Below are 27,387 nucleotides of genomic sequence, written 5' to 3' on the forward strand. Positions count from 1 at the left end.
GCGTTTGATAGGAACTTGCCAAGAACAGTAAGAAAATCACAAAATTCCTTGGTGGGCGATAATGGGAAATGGCGGATATTCTTCCAAATATTTTACTTCATCAACAATACACTCATTCTCTAGTATAGTCTTTGAGTATATGAAGACTGTTTCAAGAATTGAATGAGAGACAAAAGATTTAATAATAAAGAGGGGAAAAGTTTAGTTGTTCCACACCGCGATAAGAATTACGAAGGGGAAAACAAATATGTTTTGAAGAAGATACAGAAAGAGCAGCGGGGGGCTCTTACTCAAATTTGTGCATTGGTTTCCTAGTTTGAGAACATGGGTTTCTTGTTTTGAGTAGATTGTTTTCTACTCTACCTCGCTTAGGATAGGAACAATGAGAGGCTTCATCTGCGCAATGTATACAATTGCCCACCTGCCAATGCAAAGAAACAAAAACGATGCAATGAATCAATATGGCATATAAGGACACTTTGGCAGCAGATAGTAGAACAACCAATAATGTTCGAGTTGTGAAACTTCTCACTCAATGTGAAAGCTAGTTCATTGGCTTAAGATAAGTCGAACAGATAAATGACTGATGTCCATCTAGAACTGTCGAGATATTATATTGTTCTAACTTATAACCACAAAAGAACTGGAACTAGTGAAGCCTAGAAGGATCTATCTCTTGATGATTACTGTTGATCAAGGCATGGAAACAATAGCAAACAAGAGAGGCCGGATACAATAAAAAAAAAAAACAGAGAGGATGAACCATGAGACAAAATGCAAACCAGTGTCTAGCAAGGAAAGGAAAAAAGTAGTGCAAAAAACATAAACTTACATCATCCAACAGCAGACGGTGGCAGTGATGACCAAAGTAAGATGTAGCCTGTTTCATGAAAAACAAAAAAACAAAAAAAACAAAGACTTGATATTTGCTCTAACGAAGAAGAATGGTTATCAAATATATATATATATATATATATATATATATATCTCCGAGCAAAGAAGTAGGAAACTATTTAGACGGATGAGTTAACAAGGCAGACAATATATATAAACCACATTTCTCCACCACAAGAGTTTGATTAGAATTGTGAGTCTACTACTTGTTCACATATTTTGGTCTACCAATTATCGAATCTAAGCAAGCGCAAAGAGATAAATAATGATTCGAGCTACTCAATTGTTACCGGAAAACCTAACTACCGAAAATAAACCTTGACGAAGCAATCAATCAAACGAGAAGAAGCAAAATATCAGAAATTAAACATACAGATTGGTGGAGGGGCCTTTGTTGAAGCAGATTCTAGTGCAAATTGAAGCAATGATGCCTACGACAGCGAATATTAGGGATGTTACCAGAAAAGCCATGTCTGGTTGGTCGTCCTGAGAGATAGATAATCCTGCGATGTGATTTTTTAGGTTACAAAAAAAAAATCAAATAGCGATCCGGGAGAATCCGATTGAAACGAGAGAGAGGGAAGGTGTGCAGAGATCTCACAGATTGAAATGAAGCTTCCTTCGAGGATGATGATCAAGGATCGTCTTCGTGCGCAGAGTGATCTCTCCTTTGAGTCTCTCAACAAGGCCCAGATTTTGTCAGGGGCAATTTTGGCTTTTGTTTATATCAATTTTACGTGAACACGTGTCGTCAATTCTGTTAAAACCTCGAATTATTTTGACGCCAATTTTTACATTTTTGCGTATTTTACTTTTTCACATGTACGTACGATGAACCTCTATTTTCACTTTCTTTCTTAGTCTGTTGTTGAGCATGAACCACTTAATCTGTTGAGCAATTTTTTAAAAAGTAGTAAAACTCGTGAATTTATTTTTAAAATACACAGTCGAGAAATCACCTCTTCTTTGTATAAAGATAAAAAAAAAAAGAAAAAGGCTGATCTCGAATAGAAAACATAAAACTAAAGACAAAAATTTATTCAATTTCAGTTTTTCTATGAACGTTTAAATATTTTTTTTGTAGCATAACTGATATCATAAACGACTTAATAATAATAGAAACATCAATTACAAACAATTATTTTACGTCCTTTGTTTAATGTAGCCTCTAGCCTGGTTGCTCTGTATGAGAAACTCGCAGCTGCTGCAGATTTAGAATGTGAAGTCAGGTTCTACGTCCATCGCCCACGCAAATTTCTCCAGTAGAGACTTGTTGAATATCTATATAAAATGAACCACCCATTAGAAACCCTTATAAGTAGACACTAGACAGACTCTCTGTTTCTTGTTAGATCAATTTTTTGGAAGTTTTTTTTTTTTTAACCTTTTCAATGGGTACTTCATGGCGTTTGCACCACGCTACCGTGATCCTAGGATCCATGTAATTGATCTTAGACGTCCCTAGCGCCACCGTTTTCAAATCCTCCTTTGTCTGCATGTCTCGTTCCACCTTCTCTATCTTCATCATCTGTTGACCTATCTTCTTCTCCCACCTGAATGTCATTTAACATCACACACAACCACATTTTTTAAGAGTGTCTTAATTTGTCTAGCAAGTGAGAAAGGAAGGTTTGTTTTTTATCTTACGCTTCTGGAGTTATGTTTCTCGTTTTCTTTCCATCTGCGCCTTCCAACGGAGCTTTTCCCTTTTTAGCTCTCTCCAGATTGGTTGTAAGTTCTTTTAAACCCTCCTGCATGTGCCAAAGATTAGATGATGTAAATCAAGACAACTTTTCTTAAGTTTTCATACATTGGTTATCACATCTTGTATGTATACGCAGATTAATTTTTACCTTAAGGTCTTTTATTTTTCCAGCCAATCTCTCAACTTGTGCACCGTGAGACTTTGAAACTGTACGCTGGTGATTACAAATAATGGCTACTTCCTTGTTTGCTTGCTGGTAAACTACTGCTTTCTGCTTAACATCACCATCTCTAGTTTCTTGCCTCAACTGTCACAGCATCGAACCAGAACAAAACCGTGAAAATTGTATAACACAAGACTATATGGTTATATTACTTTACTAGTACAGATAATTTTTATAATTTGGAAATTGGAAGTAAACAAGGTTTCAGTCTTACCATTGTATCCAGTGTGATGGATGCATTGTAAGTACGGAATACTTTAGCTGTGAGGTCAGGCATAAGCTCCTTAAGATAAGCATTCAGTTTGTGTGTGTCTAACTCATCAAAAACATCGTCTGAATTGGATTTACCTGGATGGTACACAAGTTTAACCAAGTATCAGTTAAACCATGAGAAAATATTAAGTGTTTTAATAGACAAAGTCAAGTCTATAACTCACCAGCCCGGAACTGTCGAATGGTTTTGTAAACAGCAGGTTTAACCTCCACCGTATTCACATATTGGATTGAATCTTTACCAATGAAGTCGAACTATATACACATTTGGAAAAAAGACCAAAAGTTTGTGAGACTAATTAACAAGTCTGTCAAGAATAAGAAAAGATTGCATAATGCATAATATTGACTTCAACAAGTATGCTTTTCATATATGAAATTGATATATATACCTTTAACTTATTTGGAGGAACACACTCCACATTTCCTACTTTTAATGTACAACAACCAACAGTGTCCGCTTCATCGTCACCCTGACCAGAACAAGGAAAAAAGTATGAGAACTTCTTTCTTCATATATACTGGTAATAACCATTCACTTAAGAAAAAGAGAAGAAGTTACATATATTACCTTCTCATTACCAGCTCTAAGTGCCAATTTATCAATGAGATAGATAGCCACAGCTATCTGTCGCTTTGAAACATCCTTAGCAGTAAAATTTGTGGTGTACGATGCTCTTATATGGTCTACGTGGTCCTGAAGTCAAAAGCAAAAATATGTAGCTAAGAAAGAAAAGTGTGATAAACTAGCTAATTTACTACAACCTTCCATCAAAATGAAAGCTGAACTATTACCTTAAGCTTCCTGGCTTTCTCGTACTTCTTCTTGTCACTTTGGCCTTTCTGAGTACTGCTAGCCGACAATGAAACATACTTGAAACCTTGGTTTATAGGATCAGTCCAATAAGCTAGCCAGGTGACTGTGTCGTAATGCATTACTCCTTTCCATCTGCAAATTAATTAAGTAGAAGCTAATCATTGTTAGTACGAGACTATAACATTTCCCACTTACTATTTTTCCCAAAGAAACCGTGGAAGAAGATAACCTTTCACCAGGGATAGGACATTCAGGGATAGGAGCATCTTTCCCAAGATTTAGAGTAACGTCACAAGGATGGATACGCTTTTTCAATTTTCCCATCTGCAAGAGATCAGGCCATAGGCTTGTTAATGAAAGCAAAAAACGCAATAATTGCACTACCATTGAAGGCATTAAACCCAAAATGCAACTTGTTATATTGAACTATGCATGCAGATAAACAAACCTTGGGATGATCTCCTCGACCACGAAATAGCCCAGGAGGTTCAACGTTGAAATTTCCAACCTGAAAGAGAAGAACAAGTTAACAAGCCTAATCGCAAAAGATAGAGAACATTTACAAGATACGGGGAAGCTTACCTTCTCTTTGACACCGTCCACCACAGCCCACATATATTTCTCCTCCTTCTGTCTCGAAGCTTTTTTCACCTGCATATCATTAAAGCTGTTGATTACACCACGCAGTCATAAACAGAAAACATAGAAAGTTGTAACTGAATACATCCAAGCAACAAAAAAAATTCACTAAGATCATCACCCTTGCAAAAAAAGTTATCCTAAATCAATATGAATTGGGACTAAGTCATGAGAAAACCACATAATCCAATTAGGTGTAAAAATAACAAATATATTCTCTTTGAGTTTACCTTCTTCTGCTCCAAATGCCAATCATATATGGGGGTAAAGTCACAATCATCCAGCTTCTGTATCACATGATTTTGGCCAAGTAGTTTTCGCCAATCATTCCAAAAGTTCTCCCTAAATTGAGGTTTACTATAATAGTTTGTCTCCCTCAACACAGCAAACAGCGTTGCAACCTATCAGTAAAAAAGAATAAAATCATCAGCATAAATTAATGGAGCTGCTCCTTTGGAATATATTTAAGAATAATGACAGAAGAAAACACTCTGAGATATAGACTAAGACACTGAGGGATGGAGAGGTGACCTCTTCTTGCTCAGGAGATAAGTTGACTGGCTTCCCCTTATATAGAATCTTCACCCCATGAGGTTCATATGGAGGTGGAAAAGTGACACCATTGTGTTCCAAGGTAGTCCATTTCTTTTTCCCATCGCCTGAAGGTAAGGATTTTGAAGACTTAGCATAATTAAAGTCCTTAATCACTTTCTTGGACTTTTTGCTCCTTGTCTTGGACGGAGGAGAAACTACTCTTGTCGCTTTGGACTTAGTAGCTGATGACGTAGAACTCTGTTTTCCTACTTTAGGCTTTGCAGGTGGTTTCTTACTATTGGAGGAATTTGATGACTTGATTCTCTTGGCAATTGGAACATCATCGTCATCGTCGGTTTCATCTTCTTTCACAGACAATTGTTTACCCTTCCTCTTATCACCTTGTTTTCCTGTTTTCAAAGAATCTTGTTTCATTGAAACTGACGTTGATGAAGATGATACCTTGAGCTTCTTCATGGAAGATTGATCTGCAGAACTGCCCTTCTCCAGAAGCCTCTTACCAGATACCTTGTTAGCCGCCCCTTCGTTCTCAAGTGTGGAACTATTCTTTTCATCAGTAGAGTCTTGTTTATCATTCTTCTTTTGCAACCTTGACGCTATTGGAACTTCATCATCATCTGACTCATCTTCAACGATTTTACTTGGCCGCCTATTTAAAGGGGTATTCCTGAAAATTATAGAGCTTAAAGATCTAGCATCTTCAGAATCTCCGTTATGATCACTTCTCCTGAACGCTATAGGCTTATCATCATCGTCATCACTGTAGCCATCATGCCGAGCCTCCGTGGCCATACCCGATAAGTTCATGTTAACAAGTACTCCGACCAAACTTAACTTCTGATATGGAAATTCAAAACAAACAAAAATAGAAAGTGTCAGAGATTCCAAATAAAGCAATTTTTTTGACTATGACTATTGCGACGACTACTACAGAGCTTTTAAATAAAGCAAAACATAACCACTAGGGGCCAATGCAAACAGTTTTCATCCATAGTGCTCATATATCACTAATGTATTATTACATTACACAAACGTAAGCATCAAGGTAGCTTCCTATTCCACAAGAGTGTCTCCTACGTCTTCTATATACATACATAAAAGATCTCAATTAAAAAATCTGGGCTATACAGAGACTTTTTAATAAAATTATTTCCTACAACAGACACAGAAATTTGATAACAGTGTGCAATGGAAATAGAAAATCTCAAAATTCATACATGAAAATCCCCTATTTTGTGTTAAAACATCACAATGGCGTGCTGAATCAAAATCAAATTGGGTTTGAAACATTCTAACCTTACTCGAGAAGCGATGAAGCCTAACCCTCCTTGTCTCTCTCTCTCTTCTCTCCTGTAAGTTTTGTAGCTATCTCCTTGGCTTTAGATGCGAGGAACGCTGAGAGCCTAAGGCAGGGAGAGACTCTTTCTCATAAAGAGTGTTTAATTAACCCCTAGGCGGCTGTCTCTCCTTGGCTTTAGATGCGAGGAACGCTGAGAGCCTGAGGCATGTAGAGACTCTTTTTCATAACGAGAGTTTAACCCCAACCGACCTATTTCAGATGATTACATAATTTACATATTTATTTCTTAATTACGCGTATTAAAGAGACTATAAAGGTTAATTTCCTAAATACTTTAAAAAAGGTTTTGGCTTTATTTATCGTGTTTATTTTGGGGGTCAAAATGTTCTATTTAATTTATAAAGGGAAAATATACAAATATCCACAAATACAGATTACAGAAAGAAAAGTCAGTATTACAAAAGCTAAATTGCTCTAGCAAGAGATTCATATTCAATATAACATTTTGCTCTCTTTCTATTCGATGGATGTCTCCTCTGAGACAGTGGTGATGTCTGAAACCGCATCAGCATCGTTATCATCAACGGCCAAGCTTGAGACTTCGCGGCTCAATGAGGAAACTTCCTCCTCTTCAGTGACAGATGGAGCAGGGGACGCCCCTGTACTGGTGCACGTCGTGGTGGTGCTCTGAGTCGAGGAGGAATCTGAACTCTCCGATGAACGTCTCTGAAGACTCCAGTACATTATACTCGCCGTTAATATTAGGATCATCTTCTGATTCACCTGTCACAACATCCCAAAACACATCTCATCTAAGCAAATGCTCTTTCCGGTAAAAAAATACAAGAGAAATAGAGAATACAATATATAGATCTTGGTTCTAACCTCCATGATATCTTCAGGCAACAAGAAAACCGAACAACCGAGTTTTCTTGCAACGCTAACTATGTATGTAGCATTCAACCTCTTCTCATCATCTGTATGTTTCAACAATCATAAAAATAAGCTTTGATTCGGGTAAAAAGAGAAAGTAAGTAGAGTCTAGTAAAGAGAGTACTAAACCTGTTTCACCCTTGGTGACAAGATTCCAGTTTACAACTCTTGGCTCGACCGCCCATAGAAGGTCAAGGAAGAATAACCCGCTTGATAGACTCTTGTCCTAGAGAATTTTAATATGAACTAGAAAGTGATGACATACTTTATAAATTGTATTATGGCAAGTGTTTGAAGTAGTAATCGTGAAGAAAGGAACCTTGAAACTCTCGATTTTCGATTTTCTCCCCATGGTTCGTACTTTCCTGTTGGCCCAGCTGAGGATATCCGCATCAGTCATCTCTCTACCTTGTGCCCGAGATCTGAGACTCTTGAGAAGTTGGAGCATATGAAATCTCATCAACTGCCATAAGAGACCTGAGATAGACAACGATATCTCCAGTTTGTAAGGCGATCATCTTCATTCATCAAGCTAACAAATATTGAAACATGATCTCTCGGGTAATGATTACCAAGAATGAGTGATTACCAAGAATGAGCTTCTTATTCCCTTGAACTATGTCATTTCCAGCTACATTTACAAGTGACAATTTCAGCTGTTTCCCAATCATTACGACTTGATTGCAGTTCTCTACTTTTCTAAACGGCATCTTAATCGGCGGTTTGGAAGCATGCTTCCAGTTGACAGAACCGGGAGAGATCTTGTCAAGAACCTCCAGAAGAATCCATCTGCATAAATTAGTAAATAGAACGGACAAAAGGCTTCAGGACAAAAGAGGGTTTTCAGCTTTTTTCAAATGCAACATCATCAACTGCAGGTACAGTTTCTACTAATTGCTTGCTGTACTATGAGCTAAAAATAAAGCTTACCCATTTTTAACATCTTCAAATACATGATTGACATAACTGTCAATCCCGAGGCTGTTGATCCATAGTCGGTAGCATCGTTCATCTCTACAAGTCTGTAAATCTTCGGTCATCATCTCCGCAAATGAATACTTACCGTCCGTGTTTAGGCCATTCCTGTAACAAGTACAGACAGCTAGAGTAAAATCGAGTGCATAGACAACAAAACAGTTAAATCTTAACTGGAAACATCCCAGGTAAAGGGATTTCAGGTAAGAAGCTTTGAGTCATTGTATGAAAACCATTCTCCCCATTCTTTTTCCCATAACATTTAAAAGTTTGTTAGTCCACAATAACTTACAACAACAGATATTCTTTGAGTAAACCATCACCAGCCTAATTTAACAGGACAAGCCATCATCTATGAACTTTTTGAGAGATGAAAGTGTATTATAATACAAACCTTTCATGGAAAATTTGTGCCACAAATGCAAGATTCAAAGTTGGAGATCCTTCAACGATTTCTTCTGCAGTCAAGTATCGCTTGCAGTTCATTCTCTCTGCGTGACTGAGAACCAGTTCAGCCCTTGCAAGAGGATCCTTTGCATCTAGTGTATCCGGGTCACAGTGTTCAGGTGCGAGAACATTCAGCAGGAAGGCATATGCTTGTGCATCCTGGAGATTTACCAACAACACGCTTTTATCAGAAATATAGTTATGACTTAAATATAGTTCATATTATTTCTCTTATACAAGAACTGATATTGCTTCTGCATGTTGAAAGGAACAGTAGCACTTAAGTACAATCGTGAATTGAGAATCGCCTAACTAAAGATTTGGATAAGCAACAGAGAGAGGGTTCCTCCAAGTAGTACTTCGAGAAGCCAAATACCTTCAAATCCGCAGAAAAGTTTGAGACGGTTTTCTTGTAACCTCCTTTCTTAAGATGGAAGTTCATCCATTTAAGTAAGACTTTCTCAGGGGGTAATCTCAGCAACTCCTCCACATCCTGCACCAAAGATAAACTTGTTACCATTAATAAGATTACAAGAAGCATATACATGGCTGTAAATGTGATTGGTATAGCTCAGTTACATCGCTATCCTCAACCAACTCAACAAGCTGAGGCGTCTTCTTTAAATTGAGATCAGCGAGTAGTTGAATCTGCAGTTACCAACATTATTTAGTAAATACACGATCCCAAAAAGGAAAACTAAGAAACACAAAACGGACAAGTGGAACCTTTATGAGTTGTGAAACCAATCCAAGCACCAGGTGAGGCTGCAAAACATCATAAAACCTCCCCGGTCAGAACGGTGCACATTCATCTTAGCCCTACGGCCAGTAAAAACAAATTACACTTGTACAGAATACTAAGTAGACAAAACATACCCGTCCTTCAGCGAGGTCCTGTGTCCCAATATTAACAACAGTACATCCAACGGCTTTCGCAGAGTTTAGACAAAGCGTGTGATTCTCATTTCTCTCCCACGGGTTGAGTACACTCTTCGTGTTGATTGTTCGTTCATCTATTGTCCCGGGAACAGCTACATTTATAAGCTTACTACACCAGAAAGGAAGGAAGAGAAACGCATAAAAGGCAGAAATCATAGGCATTCTGTACGTGTTGAGATGGACTCTTAACATATGAATGTGCACCTTACCACAGAAGTACGCCATCTTTGACAAGTTCATACAAATCATTAGAATCAGGGTCAAGAGGAAGGAACTGCTTCAAAAAGGGGTCGTCCCCAAGATATCTGTTGATGTGCTGAACAAAAGGACCCTTCTCCGACTGATATATAGTGTGAAGAAGTGTCGTTGTACAAGCTTTAAGAAACGCGGATGAGTTCTTATGACCACCAGACTTCTCAGCTGCTTTACCTAGCAAGTTAAGATATATCTGCACATAAAGATCAATCCAAAAAACCACATTCTATAAATACACCACAATGATACTCAATCCAAAACTCGATCCATTAAGAAACAAAGAAACATACCTTGAGAAACTCTTCAAAACCCACATCACTGCTTATATCAGAACCCAATTCACATAGCATCCCCCTGATTTCGTCCTCCTTAAATGTAGCAGTAAGTGCCTTCAGCTTTGCCAATAGAGGAGGGAGATCATCTATAGTGATATTCCCACTCTGATTCTTCAAAGATACGAACTACACCACAAATCAAAACGATTACATCCACTGTAAGACATGTAAAAACTGTATATAGAGAGAACGATATGAAAGAAAAAAAAGAAAGAAGAAACCTTGGAATGGAGAGTCCGAAGTTCGACTTGAGTGAACTGATTCTGCAGCCATGGATCCGAAACGACAACACCCACGAACCCAGACGACATCTCACCGTGGTTTACCATTCACGGGGAAAAGAAAGTTTCAATCTTTCCCCCACAAAACCACCTAAAAACCCTTCTTAGACCACGAATATAGAAACCCTCCGTTCGATTCTCCAAGGAAACAGATTCATCTTAAGCTCAACTCATAGAAATTTGAAGAATTTTTAATCTGTGGCCGAGATAAAAAGAAGCAAATATATCTCACCGAATGAAAGATTTTGTCCTTAAAATAGCAAAAGAGAAGCGATGATACTAATCTCAGAACAGGACAAAACTGAGGTAACCGACCAAATCAAGAAAGATAAAGAACAAATACGACTCCATCACGCAAACTACTATCTAACACTAATCTCGAAAGATATCTAAGATAATCCCAATGCATAAGATAAATTAGCCTCTAACCTCGGGTGAAGATAAATTCGGCGTTGAAACACTATAACATGTGGGAAGTGACCAAAGACGGAAGCAATAAGCCGCAATGTGCAAAAGGGTCACGTGAACCAAACCCCAATTAGAGGAAGAAGATGGATTCGGTTGAGAGAGAGATAGAGATGGAGACGATTTATCTGCTTCGTGTGAGCAAATTAGGAAGGCCGTGAAGCGAGAGAGCCGTAGAGGGAGGGAAATAAAAACTGGGTTCTTTTTATGTTTCGTGCAAAAGCCAAAAAAGGCTCAGTGGCATTGAATGCTTGATTTTGATATTTCAATGTCACGCGCCGCGAGTGAAGCGTAGGTTTTGGAACTCGCTTTGAAACGAATACACGTGGCGAAGCACTGCTTCCACGTAGACAAACGACGCTGACCTCACGACGTAACGACTTGTCTACGTGTCACTTCTCTTTCTTTTTTGTTGACGGTCTACTGTGTTCTAACTTCTAAGGTCAAATTCAATTAATGTCAGCAAACATAGTTTTGTGTTTTTGAAAGGATGCTACTTCTTCGAAAACTTCCTAAGTGAAACAGTTATTTCATTCACCTTATTTTAGGTCTTATTTTGGCTTACCATTTAGCCAATTAATAGGTTGGGTTGAATGATCATTTAGCCAATTTTTTACCATTTAAGATAAATAAGTTGGAAAAATTATTCAAACCATTCAACCAAAAAAGCTGGAGAAATGAACAAATTATAAAAGAAATTTGTTCAACTCTTTCATCTCCTATTTAGTAGATGAATGAGTTGAATGTTATTCAACCAATTTTATTTAACTCATATCTTTTCAACTCATTCATCTCTAGTGCAACCATTTCCACCCAAAGAGTTCTTGATGCCCCCCCCCCCCCCCCCCCCACGAAGTCTTTACAAGCAATATATGAGAGAAAGAAAAAGAAAAAATTAGCTATGGTTTACGGAAAAGAGATGAGGAGCTTGAGTTTCCATATGCGTGATCACCTAACTGTGACAGGATTTGCGGGACCTTAGGATGCGTGCTACTTATGAGTTTGCGGGTTAAGAAGAATTGTTACGTTGTAGAAAGTTTAAACGGATGTTTCGTTCCACCAACAAACTACAAAAGTAAAGTAACTCGTGAAATTAAATGAGTCTTTTCAGGGTCAACGAAGTTGCTTGTAACCTGCGTCATTAGAACAGTAGAACGATCGTACTGGGTGTGCAAAAGTACCGGCTCTTTGCATGCTATGTGATATTGCTACCTAACTACTTAACTCAAAGGACTATATATTGCTACCGGCCCATTGTATGAGAGAAAAAATAAAAAGAACTTAAACAAATATGGAAGAACAAAAATGTCCCTAACATGTTCGAAAAAGAGTGTACATGATGACAAAAAAGTCTACAATGTATAAATATCCTTCACATATACCACTACATGCACTGATGCACATGCATGCCCAACTTCAACTTGTGTATATGATGTTTCATTATTATTTTTAGTGGTTTTATATATATCCCAACTTGTGTTTGTCGCTAATGTTGCAGAAGCCATAAATTAGTATTAGATTAGTGAGTGAACTACATGCATATATATGATGTGTACATATTATTATATAGGGATACACATCTAGCTAAAAGACAATAGTCATGATCAGTACAGGAGAGTCGAACCTGTACAATGAAACAAGTTGATATTTACTTTCTTTTACAATATTTGACAAGATATATAAATAAAAATTTCGACCAATCAATGTTAAGAATGTAAATCTTGTTTAAACCGATCATGTGTATCGTATGAGTCAGTGACTAAATATATACTATATATGTATGTTTTGTAAGGTTTCAATCATTTTGGGTGGCAACAACTTAATTCAATGACAAAATCCTAATGGAACCATCCTCGAAGATTTATTTGATAAATACTATTAACTCACAAAAATAGAATGCAAATACAAAAATGTGTACCACCTAAAAACGTATAAATTACAAGATTGAGGTCAATGGTATCAATGGAGGACCTAATTAAAATAAGGGAAAGGTTTTGAAAGTTGACAAAGTAAACAAAAGCGTTTAAACAAAGTCAATTAAAACATTTATTCCAACATCAACATCAACATCCAGTGAGAAGTTTTCTTTATAAAAATTTGTTTATTTGCGGCTGAAACAAAAAACAGAAATGGTTAAAAAAATAATTTTGGTTTATGTGTTTTATTTAAGTGCTTACAGGCAAACAACGGTCTCTCACGTATAAACGTGACTGGTTTGCGCGTTTTTGGTGATGTCATGAGTGAGCACAAATAGATATTTGCCACGTGTATATTGACAGATAAGTCATGACGGCCATGTTGGGGGACCCTCCCCGTAGCTGGTGTTGATTACATATTTTATTCCGTTCATCTCATCATCACTTTGGCTTTGCGCCAGCTGAGCCGACTCAAAGACTCATATCCAAATAATTTTCTGACAAATACTTTTAATACTAGTGAAAATCGAATTTTGGAACAACCTATATTATATATATATATATATATATCAATTATATCGTATTTCTTACTTGTATTTTGCAAACTTTAAAAGTAAAATTTCTTATGCTACTTCGTATAGTAATAGTGAGTCTAGAAACATGTTTTTGGTTGTTATAAAAAAAAGAAAGTAAAATATATTATGTTGTACGGAAAAAACAAACATGAATGCCAGCCAATTGGCAAAGGTACAACCTTCATAATTTCAGTGTTGTTGTTAGGACCCAATTGATGGCCATTTTAAATTTCTTTCCAAGTACTTTGAGAGTTGTAAATGTAAACATTTTTCTTTTAAAACAAAAATATATATATATATATATAAAAGAAAATAAAGTAACTAGTCCTTTATACTCAAGCTACTATGCTAATTAAAATATGATTATTAAAAACTTTTAATCATCCCTTTGTTAAAGATATACCATAAACATTATTTTGTGAAATTCAAAACGCAGATTCAAGAGAAATAATCAATAATAATATTAATACTTGCGAGAAGAAAAAGTCCGAGGAACAAATAGGCACGACATCATATATAAGCTGAAGCCGACCGACCAAATTCTCTCGGCTCTACTTAACAACCAAATACGTGATTACGCGTAATTGTGGTAGGCTGCACAAATTATTTATTTTTTAAAACCCATATTCTTCTAATAATTTAATTTTAAATACTACTAGCTTGTAAGAAGAAAGAAAGAAAGAAAGAAACTAATCATCAAACTTTTTGATAAAATTAGTTTAAATTAATCAACGATCATATAAATGAGAATCCCACAAACCGAAACAGCTAGAAAGAAGAATAAGCCTCTCTCTCTCTCTCTCTCTCTTTCATCTCGCTGCAAGAATAAAGGAGCCGGTGAAGTCGCCGGCGAGAGTAAAACAACAAGGTTAATCTAGCTAATCCGACAATGCGAGGATTACGAGCTTCATCGCTTCTACTCTGTGGTGTTGTTCTGATTCAGCTTCTTGCTTCTCAAATCCATGCTCAAAGATCTAAAAGTCCTTGGCCTACGCTCACTGGTATGTCTCCTCTCTTTCCTCTGTCTTCTCTTCCCACAAAAACATGAGAAATAACTAAACTAATCATCCAGATATGTATTAGTATATCAGTAATTTCACTTTGATTCCCTCATTTGGAGATAACTACTTCTCATCTCTTTAACTTTCTCTTGAAATTTTGTGCTCATCATCATCAGGTAATCCTCCACTTGTGATAGCTCGTGGTGGGTTCTCTGGATTGTTTCCAGATTCGAGTTACGACGCTTACAATTTCGCAATGCTGACTAGTGTACCCGATGCTGTTCTTTGGTGTGATGTTCAGCTTACCAAAGATGCTCTTGGGATTTGTTTCCCTGATTTAACTATGAGCAATGCTTCTAACATTGAAGCTGTTCTCAAAAACCGACTCAAATCTTACTCCGTTAATGGAGTCCCTACTCAGGGTTGGTTCACCCTTGATTTCTCCTTGAAAGATCTCAAAGATGTTAACTGTAAGTTTTCTTTCACTGCTTCTTTTCAAAAGGACTATTTTGTGTTTTTTTTCTTTGGTTGTTAACTTGTTTAAATTTGACTTGGTGTTGCAGTGATCCGAGGAATACTATCTCGTTCAGAAAAATTCGATAATAATGCTAACCCGATTATGACGGTTCAAAGCGTGGCCACGCTGATAAAACCACCATTGTTCTGGTTAAATGTTCAGCACGATGCTTTCTACGCCCAGCAGAATCTAAGCATGAGCAGTTTTCTTGTTGCAGCTTCAAAAACTGTTCTCATTGACTTCATCTCTTCCCCTGAAGTCAACTTCTTCAAGAAAATCGCTGGTCGTTTCGGTCGTAAGGGACCGAGTTTTGTGTTCCGTTTTCTCGGTCAAGAAGAGTTTGAGCCGACTACAAACAGGACCTATGGTTCTATCTTGAGTAACTTGACTTTTGTCAAGACGTTTGCTTCAGGGATTCTTGTTCCCAAGTCTTACGTATTGCCACTCGATGATAAGCAGTACTTGCTTGCTCCTACTTCCTTGGTTCAAGATGCTCACAAAGCTGGATTAGAAGTTTTTGTGTCAGGTTTTGCAAATGATGTTGATATTGCACACGACTACAGTTTCGATCCTGTGTCTGAGTATCTTTCTTTTGTGGACAATGCCAATTTCTCTGTCGATGGTGTGCTCTCTGATTTTCCCATTACTGCATCTGCATCCCGTGGTAAGCAAAGTCTCTTCTACAGATTAACCTTTTTTTTTGTCTTATAATACATCATTGGAGATACTCAAAATCCAAACCTCTTTTTCATATTTTATTCAGACTGCTTCTCCCACGTTGGCAGAAAAGCTAAAAACCAAGGTATGAGAGTTGATTATTTTGCTTTGCATCTTTCTATGACTGAGTGATGAAACCTGAAATTGATTTTTTATGGTTCTTGTCTCAGTGGATTTTCTTGTTATATCCAAAAATGGTGCGAGTGGAGACTATCCTGGATGTACAGACTTGGCATATGAGAAGGCTATCAAAGATGGTGCTGATGTAATCGACTGCTCGGTCTATATGTCCAGTGACGGTACACCCTTTTGCTCTAGTTCGATCGATCTCGGGAACAGCACAACTGTCGCCCTATCTCCTTTCAGAAACCGTTCAACAACTGTTCCTGAGATAAGCTCAGTGGGTGGAATATACACTTTCAGTCTAACATGGCCTGAGATTCAGACCTTGACACGTAAGTTTGTCTTCAAGTTTTCTACTTGCTTTCAGATAAATGCTGGACTGTTTTGTAGACTCTTCTTCCTACTATTTCTAGTAACTAGTTTGAGAGCTTCGATTCCTACTACTAAACTTGAAAAGAGATTACATATAGATGCAAATGTCTGGATCAAAAGTACAGGCAACTTTAGAGGTAACATAACTTGAAAGTTACAATTTACTATTCTCCAATCTTTTTTTTTTGTTTTTTTTTTTCAGCTGCTATTTCAAACCCCTACAGTAGAGGATTCAGTTTGTTTAGGAATCCAAAAGAGAAAAATGCTGGGAAGCTTCTTTCGCTTTCTGATTTCCTTAACTTGGCAAAGAACTCCACCTCTCTCTCTGGTGTTTTGATCAGTGTAGAGGTGAGTTCCCGTGCACCTCTTAGTCTTTACGATTTTATCAATCAGACCGTGACATTCTAATGGTTACGCCCCTATGTTTTTGTGTCCCTCAGAATGCAGCATACCTGAGAGAGGAGCAAGGGCTCGACGTTGTTAAAGCAGTTCTTGATACACTCACACAGACTGGCTACAGCAATAGTACAACCAAAAAGGTCATGATTCAGTCGACAAATAGTTCAGTTCTAGTTGACTTCAAGAAGCAGAGCCAGTACGAGACTGTCTACAAAATTGAAGAAAACATCCGTGATATTCTCGACTCTGCTATCGAAGACATAAAGAAATTTGCTAATGTTGTTGTGATCCAAAAATTATCAGTCTTTCGTATCGCTCAGTCATTCATCACGAGGCAAACCAATGTTGTGGAGAAGCTGCAGAAGTCTCAGCTCCCAGTTTACGTGGAACTGTTTCAGAATGAGTTTGTATCTCAACCATATGACTTCTTTTCTGATGCAACCGTTGAGATAAACTCTTACATCACTGGACCCGGTATAAACGGAACCATCACCGAGTTCCCTTTCACAGCTGCTAGATACAAAAGTAAGTGAGCCAAATTTTGCACCAAAGGTCTCACAACACAAAGTTATTTACATCAATGCCTAACTTTGTCTCTCTTCTGCAGGGAATCTATGTTTGGCCAGCAAAGAAAATATACCTTACATGGCCCCTGTTCAACCCGGTGAACTCTTAACCCTTGTGAGTTCTACTTCCTTACCTCCAGCCCAAGCTCCAACCCAGGTTTTCACAGACGCTGATGTCATTGAGCCACCACTACCTCCGGTTACAGCAAAATCCCCAACCTCAACCCCTGGAACCCCATCAACCAATGCACAAGCACCTAGTGGACAAACCCGAAACACTTTATCTCTTCTACTTTATGTTTTTGCAATGGTTCTTGCCTCTCTTCCACTTCTGTGATCAACCGATCTCACCTCCGCTGTTGATAATGCCTTCCGCCTTCGTAAGATCTCCCTATGTGTGACTCGGTCAATCTTAACAGCTGGAACCATAAAAAAAAAAATTCGCTAGCGAGTTTTGGTGACAACCCTTTTGTTTATTTGCAGTGACGACCTCTCTATGCATGTTGTCTGTTTATATTATAGTTCCGTCCAAAAAACAACAGCTTATTCTTTGAGTGTGACTTTCCTCAGATTCATTTGAGATATTCATTTGTTGTTGTATCATATACTTTTATACTCTTGCCTTGTGTCTTGTAACGCTTATGAGGTATGAGACTGTATCCTTTATAAACGCATCATCAATCTTTTCTTCCACTGAACAAAAAAGAAACTGATTTTTTTTGGTCAATACCTTCTGCTTCTCGGTTACCTAAAGGTTCTTGTAGAGATTTGTTCCCTTCCATCTCCTGTAATAACTCTTTCAAAAGTTGGTCTTTCCCTTGATGCTTAAGGCCATTGCAGACCTGATGAACAGTCTTTGAATCAAGAGGAATTGATCTTCTGACCATTTCCTTTAGCACTTGTGCTGCTCCATCAAAATCCTCATTCTTACAGAAGGCAGAAACCAACATGATGAATGTTTCTTCATTCGGATGGCAACCGCTTCTAATCATGCTTTTGTACAGTTCAAAACCACGGTCTGCATTTCTCCTCACGCATTGACCCATTATCAGCGCAGAGAAGGTTGACGAGTTTGGCACCAAATTCTCTTTGTCGAGTTCTTTAACAAACTGAGCAGCTTTCCTCGTCTTAGCTTGCTTGCACAGTCCCAAGATCAAACCGTTGTAAGTCAAAATGTCACGCTGAATCCCGTTGCAGACCATATCTTCATAAAACCGGAACGCCATCTCGTGATCACCCTGTTGGCTGTACCCATTAATCAAAGTGTTATACGTGACAGTGTTTGGAGCCACATTAACCGCTTTCATCTCACCAAAAACCTTACTAGCTTCTTGCAACTTCACAGCTCTACAAAACCCATGAATGAGAGTGTTAAAAGTAACCACAGTAGGCTGCAAGCCATTCTTTCCCATCATGTTCTTAAGCTTCAAAGCTGAGCTCAAAAGACCCTTTTCACAGTGCCCGGCTATCAATGTATTATAGGTCACATCCGTGGCCCGAAAACCCAATCTTTCCATGTCTTGTAGCAACTCAATGCCCTTGTCAAGTTTGCCAGACTTACAATAACCTGAGATAACCATGTTGAGAGTGTATGTGTTTGGTGATATCTTACATCGCCGCATCTCCCTGTAAAACCTGAGAGCAATATCAACCCTCCCTTGACCAAGCAATGAACTCATGTAAGCATTGCAAGACTCAACGGTTGGAAGAAACCCGTAATCCTTCATCTGCACAAAAGTATCAGTGGCGTTTCTAAATCTCTTCAAATGAGCAAAAGTTTTGAAGAGTGAATCAAACACCCGAGGGGTAGAGTCACATTCCCTGTACGAATACAACAATGCATCAAATACTTTAGCAGGCAAATCCACCGCACCGTTCACGAGTAGTAAATCTCTCAAGATGGACTCTGCAGACTTGAACTTGCGGTTTTTGGTGAGAGTGTGAAGAACTATAGCATGGGTTTCAAGAGAGTGAGAACCTGGGTTTCGTGTTTTCGTCCAGTTGAAGAACTCAAGAGAAAGAAGATAATCTTTTTGAATCTTCAGTAGTATGTTCTTGACCCTAAACGAATCCAAGTGGTCTGATAACTTATTAAGCTTATCCCAATCAGACTGAATCAGGTGACTATGAGCAACATTGACGAAATCGCGATCTTGGCCTTTAGGTTCAGGATTCCTTCTGTGAGGAATAGGGATGATGTTTGCAGCGCCGAGAGTTTTGGAAAGCTTAGTATTGTTTTCAGATCCAGCAAAACTTGAGAATCGATAACGCAGACATCGATTAACAACACCAGTGTTTATGCGGATCATCCTAACGTAAAGCAAACCCAGATTTTTTTAATAAGATTCCAGTAAGAGATTTCTAGCCTTTAATCTTCTTAGCTGCGAGAGAGGTGCTTCGGAAACAGAGTCGCCGGAGAAAGATGTGACGACGAAGGAACTCCGAACTTTAACATAATTAAAAGGGTCCGTAGAGGGAGAAGATTAGTAAAACTGTGAGATTAACAACATTTTTACAGTGAGATTATTTCACTAAGATAAGATACCTTCTTTTTAGTAGTGGGCCTTTAAACGAAGCCCATTGGTCCTGGCTAAAAAATAAAAATAAAGATGGAGATGCGGGGTATCGATCCCCGTACCTCTCGCATGCTAAGCGAGCGCTCTACCATCTGAGCTACATCCCCATTGTGATACTCGTTCTCTCGGGGTATATTTTCTTACCAAATGTTTCGGACCATGATCAAAGTCGAACTCTAATTTAACAGTCTGAAGATCTTTGGATCCTCGTACTGTGTTGTGCCGTACGAATCTTTTGCCGCTGAAACTCGGGGACTTTTCTCTTATGGATTGTAAAATCTAAAAGACAGGTACTTTAATTACTCATTACTACTAGCCAACTTGTTTCAATAAGCGTGCGATTTTAGCCAAATTTTAAAGTAAAATAAACAGAGTGAACACAAACTGTTCGATGAAATGTCTCTTAGAAAGTTTCTCCTCTTTCACCTTCGTGTCTAGTCTCTCTCTCCCTAGTTGTTTCGTTTCATTGTGATCCCATCTTATTTTATACTATATGCATATATATGTTCCTTGATTAAACCTTGATTTTTGTAGCAAACGAAGAGGTGATAGCATTGAGAATGTCGTTTTGCTATCCATCGTCACCAAGAAAACTGGCGATGACAGTGGCGTTTTTTGCCTCAGGGGCAGCTCTTTTCGCTATTGGAATCCATTTGTCTTATCTCAACGTTGCTCCTCAGCAAGCTCGCACTAAAGCCCGTAATGATTTTGTCAAAGAACGCCTCAGGCAGAAACAAGGCAAGTGATTTCAGAGTCGCGTGTAATTTTTTTTTTTTTTTTCTACCAAAAGACAAGCATTTACTTTGAGCTTCTTACGTTAACCTCTCTCTACTCTCAAACTCATCTCATTGCATTGCTCTCTACACGTAGAGCAAAAGAAAGTGAATTGCAATTTTCAATACTGAAAACTTTTGCTAATAATATTATTACTTTTGTAAATCAAATGTAACGTTTTGGCATTGATCATCTTGTAAAATTACACATTATTATCAGTAGAATTAGAGATAGGGATTGAAATAAGGATAAGCTACTTGAGGCTGTTCGTACGGGATTTGGAGGTAATGCATATACGGTTGCGCCGGGGCCTGAGACATGGGCGTTGGTGGTTGTGGCTGATTGTAACCAGTGGTGGTGGGTAAGTAGTAAGAGCTGGATCTGGGAGTCAAATTGTGGCCGTAATCGATCTGGATGAGCTGAACATGTTTCTTACATTTCCGAATCTTCAGGATAATCTCAGGGTTGATCTTGCCGGAGACGTAGGCCAATCCCATCGCGGCGTCGATCATGTATGTCACATCTTAAAAATTGTTCCCACCAAATAAATAAATAAAACATTGAGCTACACAAATGTTTGCAAGGGAAGTTGAAAATTGCAAAAGGTTTTGTAACCTGTTAAATTCAAAACACAAACCTGGGATATCCCTAATGAGCTTATGCATGGATTTTTCCCATCCACGGGTTTGCATATTGATTTTTAAAACGCATGACTGCAACAAATAGCAGCAATGAGGAGACGATCAAATCACAAAACTATAATAAATACAGTGTGATGTGAAAAGAGAAAGAAAGAAGAGAGACCATATGAGAAGATGTGTCCATGGCTAAGACTTGTGTCACTGTTGCTTCTTGTTCTGACTTGTGTGGAGGAGTGATGCATCACAAAATACTAATGTTTAAAAAGATATGAAGAGGCTCCTTTTTACTTTCCTAGTCAAAAACCGATAAGGTTCGTATAACTTAAAATGGATTTGATTTAGATTTTCCTATCTTAATTCGGATCTTTCAGTATATACACCCTTAAGAAACAATGTCAATTTTGAATAAGAAATGATACGTTACTGTAACTGGTTTCAGATACAGAGTTTTTGGTCCTTAAAATATCCATTGGAAAACCGTGATAATTTACTAAAATTGTTTCTTCCTAAAAGTAGTACATATCTAAAAGAAGATCGTACTGATAAAGCAAAAGGTGTACACAACTCTTTTTCTCATCAAACTGGCTGTTGCAAAAAGCCTTTCATAAAACATTTCTCACAGAAGTACAGCAAAAGCGGGAAATTTTACATCTACATAGAGCGTACCTAACGCAAGAAAGGGAGAATCAGAGGAAATTAGAACTTCCTGGGTTTAGCTAAGGACTTGCAGAAAGAAGAGAAGGCTCCTTTGATTTCTTCAGGGATCGGTAGAGCAAGAGACAGTGGTAAAGGACGATGACAATCTTGGGAATTTCCGGTTTGGTGTCTCAACGATACCGAATGCGCCAGAGCGGTTTGTCTTTTGTTGAGTCCCTCAAGGATAAAAGAGAATGCCCCAAAAGTGAGGCAACTCTGCAGAAGAGCTTGTGGAGCACCTGCAACACAGACCATAGAAGTACCAGTTAGCTCTCTTCTATGTCAGGACTAAAAGTACTTGTGTGATTCTGAATTGCTTGCAGAATCAGTCTTTTTATGACACCAAATGCCAAATTAGAAAAAAACGATGAGAATGATGGATTCTGGATTACCAGGGAAACTAAGAGCTAGGCCAGTGCAGCACCCAGCAACTCCAACATTAATGGCTGCAAATCAAGAATAATAGCAGCAATATAATTGAGTAAGAGAGACATTACAAATTTCATGTCAGAAACAATAATGATTTGTACTTAAAAAGGAAGAAGAAATCTGAAGAGTCTCACCGTCATCTTTCCCACGCACTTGCTTGAGAAGGCAAACAACCAAACTATGGACTCCAGATAAAACAGCAAAAGTCTTGAACAATAAAAAGAAAGCAATCAATGCTCAGTTTCGTGGAAGAGCCATATAAAGCAAAAAGCGTAATGATGAGAGTGAGTGTACCTTTGCAGACTGCCCTGCATCTGCAAAAGATCCTTTAAAGCCTTTCTTCTTGAACAATCCTGAACCTGAAGAACCCAAACAAACATATCTCTATCTCGTGAGACAATCTATGTTGTAACAATTCAATCATCATAATACTTCAAAAGCTTACAGCAGCCAATCTTATCACACTTGACACTCTACAACGAAAACTAAAGCTAACTTAATTCTACAGCTTTCCAAGCAGCAAAAACAAAATCAAATTTGAGCAATGTTCTTCAATCCTCTTAAATCTGAAGTTATTAAATTAATTCTAACAAATTGATTGCTCAAAACCTAATCCAATAATTCTCAATTCACTATCATCAGAGAGTAAAAGCAAACAGCAGAGTAAAAAAAAAAAAAAGGCATAGAGAAGAAGAAGAAGAAGAGCACCGTATCCGAAGATAGAGCCCATGACAGCGCCACCGGCAGAATCTCCGGCGAACCGGAAAAGACAAACGGCGGGAGCAGGGATAGTAACCAATGCCTTTGATGAGGAATCGTTTCCCGTCGCTTCGCCACCGTCAGTGTTAAGGTTCGAATCGGAGTCTAGATTCCCGTTGATGTCAATAGCTTTCGAAGAATCATCGGCCGCCATAGCTAAAGAAGGTGAAGAAACCTGAATGAAGAAGTAGAAGAAGAAGGTACTTTGTCTCTGCCTCTACCTAATCTGGAAATATCCTTTTTCCCCCAGTTGATAGATAGACTGTGATGAAGAAGAAAACAAAAGAAAAGATATTTTTTTCCCAGAAGACGACGATACAATACGACAGCGTCTTAAGTTTCAGCGTCTTAAGCTTAGCATTGGGCTCATTTATGAGGCCCAATAACGGAAGTGTATATTATTACTGAATTCTCAGGAAAAGATGAATCAATCCATCAATACATGAATGTTTCAAAACCGTTACAGATCTTTTAAGCGGTTTAACAATGGCTGATACAAAAGAACGACGACGACAACATAGTAAAAACTGAACAAAAGTAAGATCATATAGTAAAAGGAATGACCCGAGAAGGGTACTTTTGTCTGTAACAATCAGTAAAGGTGGTCTTGATATGTAGCTCCGAACTCTGCTCTCCAAGCCTGATCATCATCGTAGTCATCGAAACTTACAGCCTTTGTTTGATGTTGTTCTGATACTTCTTCTATTTCATTCTCCTTCTCCTCATCCTTGTACCATGGCTGCAATAGTGCTGATCCTGGTAATTTGCTCTCTGCTAAGTATTGCTTCATTGTCCCTATTTCTGTCTTGTGTCTGCTCTTTAGCTGCTCCATTTGCTTCTTCAGCCTCTCTTTCTCTTCTTCCACCACGCTATATCGTTCCTGCAATGATGGTTTGAGTGTGAGCCAATTTTATTAAAACAAAGTTTATACAAACTAGAAACACAAGTTTGGTTTACTTACCTCAGAGACTTGTAAGGCTTGTTCTGATTCTCTAAGTCTGACAAGTAGTTCACCAGCAGCTTGGACAGCTTCAGCTGTATCTTGAACCTGATTTCTTAGGCTTTTGTTCTCCTTCTTCAATAGCTCTCTTTCTTTCTCTTTCTCAGCTCTGATGGCAGAAAGCTCAGCTGAAAAGGCTTTGGCGAAACGCTTTCCATGGCGACCGTTCATAGCGGCCTTGGATGCTGCCTTTTTTACATCTGTTATTCCAGCCATCATCACACTATGCTTCTCCCCAAGTTCATTGTACTTCTCCTGCAGCTCCGTGTACTGCTCTATGAACCTACTGTGTCCAAGCATAGCTCTAGAGAGTGCGTCATTCAACTCTTCAGTGGCTAACTTCTCTTGCTTGAGCTCAATCTCTAGACTCTCAGCTCGACTACGATGGTTATCGATATCCATTCTGAGATCATCTGTTAAGATTATCCACTCACTCTCCATTTCTGTCCATATCTCCCTTTCTTTCTCTAGAATATCACTGTTCTCACCAATCTTGGTAACATCAATGCTTTTGCGCATTTGAATGGATCGTAGTAGCAAAGAGGATCTCACATTGTCTGTAGACTTAGTAGGCTGCAGCTTGCTCTTTAGGTCTGCAATCTCCTTGAGAAGAGCTTCCTTTTCGCTTACATCAAAGTTTGCTTTTCCAAACTCTTCACTAACTTGTTTTGTCTCATATGTTTCCTTGATGACCTCTATTCCATCTTCTCCATCTCCAGATTTCCTAAGCTGAAAAACAAGGCCATAACACAGTTTATTCAATTTAGATTGCCATTCTTGTCAAAATATGTATCAATGAAAATCAACTGGTAGCTTCACAGGCTCCTCCACAGCTGTGTTGCATATTGGTGTAAGTTAAGAATGATCCAAACTAGTTTCTAAAAAATCTGGTTCAAGCTTTTTTGACACTAAATAAATATTTTATCAGGTTTACAAGGTTCTTACCAGGCGAGTTAGCTCCTCAATTTTAGCTGCTTGCTCCATACACATGTTCTTGAGATGTTTTTCGTTCGAACCAGCTTCTGTTACCTAATAAAGAAGAGAATATAAGATAAGTTGCCAAGTAGAATTACTAAAACTAAAGTTATAATGAATGTGGGCAGATATCTCAGGTTTTGTAAACTTACTTCAGCTTCTTGTTCAACTTTCTTGTTACATGAAAGACACACAGGAGCTTTATCTTTTCTAAATGATTGGACTGAAGCATTAAGATTTTCAGCTTCTGCGCAGGGTTTCAGTGCCATATGGCCAAAAGAGAAGGAAACAGAAGAGCTTTTTGATAGTGAGCTCCCTTGATGATAGTCTATAATTTGCAGTCCTCTCTGAAGACTAGCAGCTAGAGAATCTGTAGGACCTGAAAGCTTCTTTGACATAGAAGGGCTAACTTGATTGGCTTTCATGTTTCCAATGTTGGAACTCTCAGACACATTCCTAGGACTTGCTGAAAACTTTGTCGATGCAGCCACGCTCTTCTGGACATTCTTAAACTTGGGAGATTCTGAGAAAATGGGCTCTTCTAGAATATGTGTAGGAAGCTGTGATCTGATTGAAATGCCACTACCCGCTACATCGAATCCAACATTGTCGAGCTGGCTTGGATCACAATCATCTGCAAAGTCAGCATCTTTAAGGTTTCCATGCTTGGGCATCTCCAAGTCTTGTGAGCAGACATCATCATCATCCTCTTCACTCATCGACTCTGCTTCGTAGCATGAAGCACTTCCAAATGAGGAGTGAACAGAAGAATCAAAAGAACCATGAAACTTGTCAATATGTTTATTCAGTTCCAGCACATCATCACCATCCACATTCACCTCTTGCCTCTCAGACTCATCTTTTCTTGGACAAGACATGAGTAAAGATTTGTTGATACTGACTCTCAGTTGACTCAAACTGTCCCTTGCAAAGTGTCCACTCTTAATTCCATCAGGTTTGTACCCATCAGATTTTGTCCTTACGAGCTCTTCCTGCAAACGAAATCACAACATATTGATACCTCAATGTCAGTATATATATACAACAAACTCACATCAGATATGTAAAAAGATGATACTTGCGGCTAGCTATGTGACAGTAACAAAAGCAAAAGACCTTTAGTTCTCGAATCTGGTCACCCAATGGGTCGTCGTCTTCCTCTGTAATTTCACTAGGCACTGAATTGGTTCTTCTAGAAATCACACTTTTGGCTTCAAACTTCAATGGTGAATTCACAAGACTTCGATTGTCTTCAGCCAAATTGATTTGTCCCATTTTCTTGTCCTGTTTAAAATTTCCCAAAAAAAAAAAGGGTCTCTCGGTAATTAATAGAAACCTAATCTAACACTACCACAGCTTAAAGCAACTACAAAGCAAAAAGGAACGAACTTTAGAAAGTATTAAAGATGTGGAAGTGTACCTCAACAAGCTCTCCGACATTTGCTAGGGATTCACCATCCTTGGTGAATTGATCAACAGCCTGTTGATTTGGATCTACAGGAATAGAGTTCTCGTCGTTGGATCTGGGAATCTTAGTTTCTGGGTTTTGGATTGGTGGTTTCTGCTTCGCTGAGATTGATTTTGGAAGCAAATTTCGGATGGAAGAACTTGTAATGCTGCCTAAGAACCTGTTCTCGCTTAATATCGCTGGAGACTTCATTGTTTTCAGAGATAAGAGGTAGTGAGAGTGAGAGAGCGAGAGAGAGAGAGAGAGAGATCTGAGTGTTTTGTAAGAGAGAAGAAGACTGAGAGCGGCTTTTTAAAAAAATGTCTGAATTTCCCGATTCGAACGTTGGGATTTTTGAATTTTTTTTTTCTTTTTTTTTTTAACATTTTTAAAAGGAGAAATACAAAGAAAAGAACAATTATATTATTATTATTGAAGATTTTGATTAGGCTGAAAATAAATTACTTACTTAGTGGGAGAGAAATTAGGTATGGCAAAATCCCACATTGCCCATTGGATAGGAATAAACAAATCAAAAATCTTATAAGATTATTATAACTTAAAAGATTCTCAGACCTTTAAAACTACTTTTTATAGTATGAAACCCAACTATTTTTATGGAAACTTTAAAGTCTAAACTTTCATCTGAGTATTTTTTTTTTTTTTTTACTAGTTCCTAATAGCAACTTCTAATAATAACAAGGGCAGTAATAATAATCCTAATGATGTAATTTTATAATGTTGTTGTTCTGAATCAAAGTGCCATACATAGTTCAAGATTGGTTTATTATTTGTGCAATCATGTTGTGTGATTTGTCACTTCTTGTTCCTTTTCGTTCCATTTTGTTTCAAGCAATTCTCAAATCCA

General features: G+C 38.1%; 8 protein-coding genes, 2 long non-coding RNA genes and 1 other non-coding gene across 15 annotated transcripts; 3 read left to right on the forward strand and 8 right to left on the reverse strand.

Annotated features, from left to right (window-relative positions):
* Positions 1 to 59: 59 nt before the first annotated feature.
* LOC104717560 (V-type proton ATPase subunit e2) lies at positions 60 to 1,651 on the reverse strand. 2 transcript variants are annotated; one of them, XM_010435147.2, is made up of 4 exons: positions 1,496 to 1,651; positions 1,268 to 1,397; positions 833 to 880; positions 60 to 421 (listed from the first exon to the last, which is right to left on the reverse strand). In XM_010435147.2, the coding sequence occupies exons 2-4, from the start codon at positions 1,363 to 1,365 to the stop codon at positions 355 to 357; spliced, it is 213 nt and encodes a 70-aa protein (XP_010433449.1). In that variant the 5' UTR covers positions 1,366 to 1,397; positions 1,496 to 1,651; the 3' UTR covers positions 60 to 354. The 2 variants fall into 2 exon arrangements, with proteins under 2 accessions (XP_010433449.1, XP_010433450.1); XM_010435148.2 differs by having other exon boundaries at positions 1,268 to 1,380; positions 1,496 to 1,601.
* Positions 1,652 to 1,881: 230 nt separating this feature from the next.
* LOC104717561 (DNA topoisomerase 1 alpha-like) lies at positions 1,882 to 6,433 on the reverse strand. Its single transcript, XM_087470470.1, has 15 exons — positions 6,403 to 6,433; positions 5,083 to 5,943; positions 4,782 to 4,952; positions 4,495 to 4,563; positions 4,361 to 4,420; positions 4,142 to 4,236; positions 3,891 to 4,044; positions 3,667 to 3,792; positions 3,488 to 3,568; positions 3,260 to 3,350; positions 3,037 to 3,170; positions 2,748 to 2,906; positions 2,542 to 2,645; positions 2,279 to 2,447; positions 1,882 to 2,175 (listed from the first exon to the last, which is right to left on the reverse strand). The coding sequence occupies exons 2-15, from the start codon at positions 5,911 to 5,913 to the stop codon at positions 2,107 to 2,109; spliced, it is 2,313 nt and encodes a 770-aa protein (XP_087326596.1). The 5' UTR covers positions 5,914 to 5,943; positions 6,403 to 6,433; the 3' UTR covers positions 1,882 to 2,106.
* A 337-nt stretch (positions 6,434 to 6,770) lies between these two features.
* Positions 6,771 to 11,272, reverse strand: LOC104717562 (fimbrin-1). 4 transcript variants are annotated; one of them, XR_015569140.1, is made up of 15 exons: positions 11,001 to 11,272; positions 10,512 to 10,767; positions 10,246 to 10,416; positions 9,910 to 10,148; positions 9,638 to 9,809; positions 9,488 to 9,526; positions 9,341 to 9,409; positions 9,138 to 9,254; positions 8,709 to 8,920; positions 8,270 to 8,422; positions 7,912 to 8,128; positions 7,659 to 7,816; positions 7,469 to 7,565; positions 7,292 to 7,383; positions 6,771 to 7,189 (listed from the first exon to the last, which is right to left on the reverse strand). XR_015569140.1 is itself a non-coding variant. In XM_010435150.3 (15 exons), the coding sequence occupies exons 2-15, from the start codon at positions 10,617 to 10,619 to the stop codon at positions 6,923 to 6,925; spliced, it is 2,094 nt and encodes a 697-aa protein (XP_010433452.1). In that variant the 5' UTR covers positions 10,620 to 10,767; positions 11,001 to 11,272; the 3' UTR covers positions 6,771 to 6,922. The 4 variants fall into 4 exon arrangements, 3 of the variants coding, with proteins under 3 accessions (XP_010433452.1, XP_087326601.1, XP_087326602.1); XM_010435150.3 differs by having other exon boundaries at positions 7,929 to 8,128; XM_087470475.1 differs by having other exon boundaries at positions 7,929 to 8,128; positions 9,905 to 10,148; positions 11,001 to 11,254.
* A 2,689-nt stretch (positions 11,273 to 13,961) lies between these two features.
* Positions 13,962 to 17,931, forward strand: LOC104717568 (glycerophosphodiester phosphodiesterase GDPDL3). Its single transcript, XM_087470473.1, has 8 exons — positions 13,962 to 14,528; positions 14,705 to 14,998; positions 15,092 to 15,709; positions 15,809 to 15,847; positions 15,933 to 16,217; positions 16,460 to 16,605; positions 16,698 to 17,181; positions 17,264 to 17,931. Exons 1-8 carry the CDS (start codon positions 14,417 to 14,419, stop codon positions 17,557 to 17,559), a joined length of 2,274 nt encoding a protein of 757 aa, XP_087326599.1. The 5' UTR covers positions 13,962 to 14,416; the 3' UTR covers positions 17,560 to 17,931.
* On the reverse strand, positions 16,330 to 19,531 carry LOC104717566 (uncharacterized). The gene has a single exon (XM_010435155.3). It carries the CDS (start codon positions 19,529 to 19,531, stop codon positions 17,900 to 17,902), a length of 1,632 nt encoding a protein of 543 aa, XP_010433457.1. The 3' UTR covers positions 16,330 to 17,899.
* A 301-nt stretch (positions 19,532 to 19,832) lies between these two features.
* On the reverse strand, positions 19,833 to 19,905 carry TRNAA-AGC (transfer RNA alanine (anticodon AGC)). Its single transcript has one exon. It is a non-coding gene; the product is annotated as a tRNA-Ala (tRNA).
* Positions 19,859 to 20,742, forward strand: LOC147935845 (uncharacterized). Its single transcript, XR_015569154.1, has 2 exons — positions 19,859 to 20,088; positions 20,333 to 20,742. It is a non-coding gene; the product is annotated as an uncharacterized LOC147935845 (long non-coding RNA).
* Positions 20,698 to 21,526, reverse strand: LOC104717565 (heavy metal-associated isoprenylated plant protein 32-like). The gene is made up of 3 exons (XM_010435154.2): positions 21,377 to 21,526; positions 21,210 to 21,285; positions 20,698 to 21,095 (listed from the first exon to the last, which is right to left on the reverse strand). Exons 1-3 carry the CDS (start codon positions 21,395 to 21,397, stop codon positions 20,797 to 20,799), a joined length of 396 nt encoding a protein of 131 aa, XP_010433456.1. The 5' UTR covers positions 21,398 to 21,526; the 3' UTR covers positions 20,698 to 20,796.
* A 254-nt stretch (positions 21,527 to 21,780) lies between these two features.
* LOC104722271 (chloroplastic import inner membrane translocase subunit TIM22-2) lies at positions 21,781 to 23,419 on the reverse strand. The gene is made up of 5 exons (XM_010435153.3): positions 23,047 to 23,419; positions 22,633 to 22,697; positions 22,473 to 22,545; positions 22,302 to 22,355; positions 21,781 to 22,148 (listed from the first exon to the last, which is right to left on the reverse strand). The coding sequence occupies exons 1-5, from the start codon at positions 23,249 to 23,251 to the stop codon at positions 21,910 to 21,912; spliced, it is 636 nt and encodes a 211-aa protein (XP_010433455.1). The 5' UTR covers positions 23,252 to 23,419; the 3' UTR covers positions 21,781 to 21,909.
* A 32-nt stretch (positions 23,420 to 23,451) lies between these two features.
* On the reverse strand, positions 23,452 to 27,034 carry LOC104717569 (kinesin-like protein KIN-12C). Its single transcript, XM_010435159.3, has 6 exons — positions 26,493 to 27,034; positions 26,189 to 26,356; positions 25,225 to 26,064; positions 25,043 to 25,126; positions 24,059 to 24,826; positions 23,452 to 23,977 (listed from the first exon to the last, which is right to left on the reverse strand). The coding sequence occupies exons 1-6, from the start codon at positions 26,730 to 26,732 to the stop codon at positions 23,690 to 23,692; spliced, it is 2,388 nt and encodes a 795-aa protein (XP_010433461.1). The 5' UTR covers positions 26,733 to 27,034; the 3' UTR covers positions 23,452 to 23,689.
* LOC147935846 (uncharacterized) lies at positions 24,815 to 25,967 on the forward strand. Its single transcript, XR_015569160.1, has 2 exons — positions 24,815 to 24,947; positions 25,026 to 25,967. It is a non-coding gene; the product is annotated as an uncharacterized LOC147935846 (long non-coding RNA).
* Positions 27,035 to 27,387: the final 353 nt, after the last annotated feature.

The sequence above is a fragment of the Camelina sativa genome, chromosome 10 (genome assembly GCF_030686135.1).
Source record: "Camelina sativa cultivar CO46 ecotype springtype chromosome 10, ASM3068613v1".
Lineage (NCBI taxonomy): Eukaryota > Viridiplantae > Streptophyta > Magnoliopsida > Brassicales > Brassicaceae > Camelina > Camelina sativa.